Source organism: Solanum tuberosum, unplaced genomic scaffold (assembly GCF_000226075.1).
Source record: "Solanum tuberosum cultivar DM 1-3 516 R44 unplaced genomic scaffold, SolTub_3.0 scf00240, whole genome shotgun sequence".
Lineage (NCBI taxonomy): Eukaryota > Viridiplantae > Streptophyta > Magnoliopsida > Solanales > Solanaceae > Solanum > Solanum tuberosum.
In genome coordinates, this window is record NW_006239164.1 from 605,395 (window position 1) to 613,512 (window position 8,118).

The following is an 8,118-nucleotide window of genomic DNA, read 5'->3' on the forward strand; positions in this document are numbered from 1 at the left end:
CTCATCTATGTAATATATATATATATATATATATATATATAATGTATGTATAGATGGCAACTGAGCGAGTTGAGGTTAATTGGATGGGTCAAAATGTGCTGAATTTTAACCAAATTTCAATTGTTTTATTTGTTTTTTTATAATTTTTTTAAGCTATCTTATAATTATTTTTTTTATGAATATATATTGATAAAATAAAAAATATTTTTCTTTTATTATTTTAAAAGGAATGTGCAACTTTAGAGATAAAAGAGAAAAGTGGCATCTAATAAAATACCAGATAAACATGAACCGACCAACTACTAAATGTATAATTGATAAAAAGTATGACAATTTTGAATTTATTGCTATCATGGGCTGCTAATTGGACTAATTATTTTAAAATCAAATGTCTTTTTTTTTTTAATTATTTTTTATAACCGTGGTGTTCAAGTCAATTTTCGCGCACTTTAACTAATTTTATGAGATATCTGCCACTTTCCATTAGCAATAGATATGGTAACTTTGTCCATCAAGGCTAGGATAGATGGAAAAGAATCACCCAGTATTTTTGTCTTGAAAATATTTTGATAAGATAAGATTTATTCGGGATCAAACTTTGATCGCCTGAGACTAAGTTGCTCGGAATCTCCATAAATGATGTCGCACTTGTGTCGGATCCTTCAAAAATACACTATATTTGGAGGATCCGACACGCACCCACCGACATTTCAAAAGAGTTCGAACAACATAGGCCTGAGATACTAAATGAGCGAGTCAATTATCAATCTATACTTAGACAGGTTTGGGCGAGTTATGATTTCATGAGCAAATTTTATCACCTTTTGATTTTGTGTTTTTTCATACAGCCCTGGAATCTGGTCTTCCTCTCCTAAATCCTTATAAAGATCAAAGTGCAAATTTTAGACATGGTGCAAATTTTGCAGTAGCAGGGGCTACTGCTTTATCAGCCCAAGTCATGACAGAGAAGAAGATTGTTCTGTCCTTCACAAATAGTTCATTAGATGTTCAACTTGATTGGATGTCTTCTCATTTCGAGACTACCTGCTCCCCCGGTAATACTTCCAATTAAGGAGTGATAACATCTGCGTACATTCTGCTCTGAATATGTTGTCGTTGTACTTCCGATTAAGGAAATAGTGTGATTCAATATCTACTTATTAACTAATTGACAATTTTCTAGTTTTTGCTTGCTAGATTGCCCAGTACAGTTAAAGAAGTCTCTTTTCCTAGTTGGACATATAGGAGGAAATGATATCATTTATGGCTTATCGCAAGGTAAAACCATGGAAGAGTTGCGAAGATTGGTTACAGATATTGTTCAGACCATCATTCATGGTGTTAAAGTGAGTTTTAATCTCTCTGTTTTCATGATTGTTATTTGTTACTTTCATTTGCCTGAAGTTTGTTTCATAACGATCGATTGTCACTACTTTTTAGAGAATCATTGGTTTTGGTGCTACTCGAATTATAGTTCCAGGGACTTTCCCAAAAGGTTGTGGTCCAGCTTCCCTAACGCAATTCATGACTAACGACTCATCTGCTTACGATGAGTACCATTGCTTGAAAGACTTGAATAATTTGGCGATTTTCTATAATGATCATTTGCAACAAGCCATTGATGAGATGAAGAAAGAGTATACAAACATTACACTCGTTTATGGCGACTACTACAATGCCTATATGTGGTTTCTACAAAATGCTGTTACTCTTGGTATGTGCTCAAAGCATCGTTTTATTTTCCTATTTTTGAGGTTAGAGTAAATGGAAACGCGAAGAAAGCTATATGTATTCACAAACTTTCTTATGTATTTTCAGGATTTGACAAAAACTCTCTACAGAAAGCATGTTGTGGAATAGGAGGAGACTATAATTACGACAAAAGTAGAAAATGTGGAGCTCAAGGAGTCCCAGTGTGTGATGACCCTAGTACTCACTTCAATTGGGATGGACTCCATTTGACACAAGCAGCATACAGTTGGTTAACAAGATGGTTAATTGATGACATGTTGCCCAAATTGAACTGTCACGTTTAAGTTCTTGGCGAAATGGATGAATCAGAAGGCGGATATTACTTAAATAACGTGACAAAAATAAGACATCCCATGAAATTTTACTTGATTCTAGGGTTCTATACCCTCGATTCACGTTGTAATTGCATATTTGTATAATGTCAATCTAAATCAAATGTCATTAATCTTATTTTGAGAAGTGAAAGATCATCCTCAAGTCTCAACTTAATTATAACTAGCTAGGTTAATGAGTAAATTTCATAAATGTACAATAAAGTAGTTTTATTTGTAACAAATATAGTCAAATTTTGATTTACATAAAAAATATTCCAAATTAGCAATGTATGTACATGCAACAAAAAATAGTTTCAACAAAATGACCATATGTATATATATATATTGATTTGTATAAATAGTGTATACTGATCATGTATAGACAATGTATAACTATACATTAGAGATGTATATATTTTACATACATCATTTATTACAATAAAGTATACATTGCAGAATATTTCAATTCCAACCAACTTAAATCTCCTCTAAACAATCTTAAAATGTGGATATAGGCTCCTCTAAATACTTCAAATCTTTTGATATATCATTCATTTAAATGGTTCACGTTTGCGGCACGTCCATATTTAAAGTCGAGCTCAGAAAAAGGAGGAGGAGAGAAAACAACAATATATATTATATCTTCACTTGCATGCCTACTTTTGGTAAAAAAATAAATAAATAATTTTGACCTGAACATTTTGTTTAATTTTTTCAAGATTAATTTGGAATTTAGGCCGAGGACACATATATATATTATATCTTCTTAATTATTCCTTTCTACCACTTATCCCTAGTTATTTTATTTTTATGATGTTTCTATTACATTTATATTATTTTAAATGTTATCGCACTTTAATTTTATTAATACCACTTGATAGCTATTATTTCATTGAATATGCTTACCTTTACATAATTATATTCAACATGCTTTTGAAACTAATTCAATTTTAAAAAGTTGATATTTGGTAATGACTTTTTAACAATATTTCTTGGATCTTATGAATTGTGATGACTTGTATAATTGAATGCAATATTTCAATAGATTTTATTTATTTATTTTATTTCTGAAAAGTTGTCAAGCAAGTAGTGCTGACTAATTCATGATATGAAAAATCTACGTGATATAATAATTAGCTAAGATTTAATTAACAAGCATATATTATTTTATATATATATTAAAAGTATAATATTTTCCTTTTCAGTTGGGGACTTCAATTTCTAGATATTCTAAAGTTAGATTCCCGTTATCATACTAAAATAGTTCAAGGGTACTAGGATCTTTTGAGAAAAATAAAGGTAAAAGAAAGGAAACAACAAGTATCCCATTATGGCGATTTATGTATAATAAATTAGACTGCACATACTCAATATACGTTATATTTTCTATTTTAATTAATGTGATACCATAGAATTTTGATAGTCAATCAATTTTTTCTTTGATCATAATCTTTTTATAATTTTAAAATTATTTTAAGTTGTTAATTATTATGATTTGTAATAATTTTAATATAATATGTAATTATATAAATCACTAGAAATGTCTTTACTCCTTATGTCCCAATTTATATGACACATATGAGATTTTGAGAGTCAGACAAATTTTGTTTGATGATAAAATATTTTATATGTTTTAAAAATATTTTAAGTTGTTAATTAATGTGATTTATAATATTTCTTTCATAAGTTTTAAATATATAGATTTTTAAAAAATTCTTTGGCTCATTCATTTTGTGTATTTGACTAGTAAATGTAATTATTTTTAGTTGATTGACCAGATATGCCCATAAATAATATTATATGAAGATATTTCATTATAAGATTACATTTGTGTGTTTTTTTTAATTTTACGTTTTAACACTTAAAATAGTAACATTTTATTGAGATTGACTATGAGAAACGGATAAAATTAAAACTAAAATGAGTTGAGTCGATAATTTATTTTTTATCTTTTATAATTGAGGTATATCGTAAAACCTAGAGACTAGAGTTATTGAACTCGTAACCAATAAAAATTAAGGATGTGACGGGATGAATGGAATGCTTTTATCCATAGCCAGAAATCTCGGGTTTGAGCCTGATGAAGACAAACAACTCCCTACAAGAATTATTTTCATCCTTGAGATTCGAACCCGAGACTTCTGGTTAAAGATAAAGGCATCATATCCATCTCGTCACAATCCTTGGTGATGACTTAGACAATATTATAAATTTATAAAAGGATGTATTGACAAATATTTTAAAAAAAATTTGGACGCATTGGCAATAGAAAACAGGAAAGGAGATTACAAGATGAGAAATCAAATTCTCATAACAAAACAAAAATCAAATAATCAACTAAATGAGCTATTAAAATTTCTCGATAAGAGATTAACCTCTTTTCAAAACGTTGTTTTTTTCTTAAAAAAGTGATTAGTCAAATGTACAATGAATTAGTGCATCAAATTAGATCACTTCTTATAAATCACATTCTTTTTATCTTTTATTTTTGTATAATTTAATAATTCAAAATATATTAAAAATACATTGGTTCTCATTGTCAAAGACCTTACTAATAAATATGATGATTGAAGTAGTTTAACTCAAAGTTTTAAAATATCAGACAAAGTTCTATTATCCTTTAGCTAAAAACTAAAAACTTTGATTTTAAAAAAACTACATTCCCTATCATGACCATATAAGAAAATATTGAACTTTTGTAAAATATTATTTGTAACTTTTTTTTTTATATATATCGTAATTTTTTAATGGTTATAAAAAACTTATGTTGAAGATTAGAATTAATTATAATATGAGATATTTATATAAGAACTTGAAAATGATCATATTAAATTTTATATTATATACAATTTTAAAAATTTAGTAGAGGTTGTTCAGACGAATGAACAAAGTAAATTAAGTTTTTTATTTTTCATTAATTATTACATAATATTTAACCCGTTACGTTATTTATGGTTTTCCATGCTTTGTTTTCCTTTTTTTTTATGATGATTTGTTACTTAAACTCATTTTTTTATGAATTGGTTATTTTTGTTTGTCTATTAAAAGATATGTTTGAGATTAACTACAGGAAGCAGATAAAATTAAAATTAAAATTAGTTTAATCGATAATTTTTTATGATTCTTAAATAGATTGAGATACTGCTTAAAAGTAAAAGCCTAAAGGAACAATAAAGTAGTTTTATTTGTAACAAACATAATCAAATTTTCATTTACATAAAAAAGAACCCAAATTAGCAATGTATGTACATGCAACGAAAAATAGTTTCAACAAAATGACCATATGTACATGTAACATATCGATATGTATATATAATATATCGATATGTATTTATAATATATCGATTTGTATATAGTGTATATATAGATGATGTATAACTATATATTAGAAATGTATATACTCTACATATATCGTTATTACAATAAAGCCTGCATCGCAGATTTCAATCCCAACCAACTTAAATCACCTCAAAACAATTCCAAAATGTTGATATGGGCTCCTTTAAATACTTCAAGTCTTTTGATATATTATTCTCTTGAAATTTGAAATGATTCACGTTTGCGGCACGTCGATTCTTGAAGTCGGGCTCAGGACATTTTATTGAGATTGACTACAAGAAACGGATAAAATTAAAACTAAAATGAGTTGAGTCAATAATTTATTTTTTATTTTTTATAATTAAGGTATATCATAAAACCTAGAGACCGGAGATATTGAACTCGTAACCAATAAAAATTAAGGGTGTGACAGGATGAATGGAATGCTTTTATCCTTAGCTAGAAATCTCGAGTTTGAGCCTGATGAAGACAAACAACTCCCTACAAGAATTATTTTCATCCTTGAGATTCAAACCCGAGACTTCTGGTTAAAGATAAAGGCATCATATCCATCTCGTTACAATCCTTGGTGATGACTTAGACAACATTATAAATTTATAAAAGGATGTATTGACAAATATATATAATTTAAAATTGGAGGCATTGGCAACAGAAAATAGGGAAGGAGATTACAAGATGAGAAATCAAATTCTCATAACAAAACAAAAATCAAATAATCAACTAAATGAGCTATTAAAATTTCTCGATAAGAGATTAACCTCTTTTCAAAACGTTGTTTTTTTCTTAAAAAGCAGATTTCAATCCCAACCAACTTAAAATCTCCTCAAAACAATTCCAAAATATTGATATGGGCTCCTTTAAATACTTCAAGTCTTTTGATATATTATTCTCTTGAAATTTGAAATGATTCACGTTTGCGGCACGTCGATTCTTGAAGTCGGGCTCAGGACATTTTATTGAGATTGACTACAAGAAACGGATAAAATTAAAACTAAAATGAGTTGAGTCGATAATTTATTTTTTATCTTTTATAATTGAGGTATATCGTAAAACCTAGAGACTAGAGTTATTGAACTCGTAACCAATAAAAATTAAGGGTGTGACAGGATGAATGGAATGCTTTTATCCTTAGCTAGAAATCTCGAGTTTGAGCCTGATGAAGACAAACAACTCCCTACAAGAATTATTTTCATCCTTGAGATTCGAACCCGAGACTTCTGGTTAAAGATAAAGGCATCATATCCATCTCGTCACAATCCTTGGTGATGACTTAGACAATATTATAAATTTATAAAAGGATGTATTGACAAATATTTTAAAAAAAATTTGGACGCATTGGCAATAGAAAACAGGAAAGGAGATTACAAGATGAGAAATCAAATTCTCATAACAAAACAAAAATCAAATAATCAACTAAATGAGCTATTAAAATTTCTCGATAAGAGATTAACCTCTTTTCAAAACGTTGTTTTTTTCTTAAAAAAGTGATTAGTCAAATGTACAATGAATTAGTGCATCAAATTAGATCACTTCTTATAAATCACATTCTTTTTATCTTTTATTTTTGTATAATTTAATAATTCAAAATATATTAAAAATACATTGGTTCTCATTGTCAAAGACCTTACTAATAAATATGATGATTGAAGTAGTTTAACTCAAAGTTTTAAAATATCAGACAAAGTTCTATTATCCTTTAGCTAAAAACTAAAAACTTTGATTTTAAAAAAACTACATTCCCTATCATGACCATATAAGAAAATATTGAACTTTTGTAAAATATTATTTGTAACTTTTTTTTTTATATATATCGTAATTTTTTAATGGTTATAAAAAACTTATGTTGAAGATTAGAATTAATTATAATATGAGATATTTATATAAGAACTTGAAAATGATCATATTAAAATTTTATATTATATACAATTTTAAAAATTTAGTAGAGGTTGTTCAGACGAATGAATAAAGTAAATTAAGTTTTTATTTTTCATTAATTATTACATAATATTTAACCCGTTACGTTATTTATGGTTTTCCATACTTTTGTTTTCCTTTTTTTTTATGATGATTTGTTACTTAAACTCATTTTTTTATGAATTGGTTATTTTTGTTTGTCTATTAAAAGATATGTTTGAGATTAACTACAGGAAGCAGATAAAATTAAAATTAAAATTAGTTTAATCGATAATTTTTTATGATTCTTAAATAGATTGAGATACTGCTTAAAAGTAAAAGCCTAAAGAAACAATAAAGTAGTTTTATTTGTAACAAACATAATCAAATTTTCATTTACATAAAAAAGAGCCCAAATTAGCAATGTATGTACATGGAGCGAAAAATAGTTTCAACAAAATGATCATATGTATATGTAACATATCAATATGTATATATAATATATCGATTTGTATATATAGTGTATACTGATCATGTATAGATGATGTATAACTATATATTAGAAATGTATATACTCTACATATATCGTTATTATATGCATTGCAGATTTCAATCCCAACCAACTTAAAATCTCCTCAAAACAATTCCAAAATATTGATATGGGCTCCTTTAAATACTTCAAGTCTTTTGATATATTATTCACTTGAAATTTGAAATGATTCACGTTTGCAGTACGTCGATTCTTGAAGTCGGGCTCAGGACATTTTATTGAGATTGACTACAAGAAACGGATAAAATTAAAACTAAAATGAGTTGAGTC

At 27.4% G+C, this 8,118-nt stretch overlaps 1 protein-coding gene across 2 annotated transcripts in view; it reads left to right on the forward strand.

The window, feature by feature from the left end:
- LOC102583888 (acetylajmalan esterase-like) overlaps positions 1 to 2,222 on the forward strand; it is a 3,302-nt gene extending 1,080 nt beyond the window's left edge. Inside the window, exons 2-5 of one of the 2 annotated variants that reach the window (XM_006356997.2) lie at positions 849 to 1,055; positions 1,198 to 1,346; positions 1,441 to 1,714; positions 1,819 to 2,222. In XM_006356997.2, the coding sequence (XP_006357059.1) occupies positions 849 to 1,055; positions 1,198 to 1,346; positions 1,441 to 1,714; positions 1,819 to 2,036 (848 nt within the window). In that variant the 3' untranslated portion in view covers positions 2,037 to 2,222. The remainder of the gene's footprint in view (positions 1 to 848; positions 1,056 to 1,197; positions 1,347 to 1,440; positions 1,715 to 1,818) is intronic. The other variant, XM_015313270.1, reaches the window with a different exon arrangement.
- Positions 2,223 to 8,118: the final 5,896 nt, after the last annotated feature.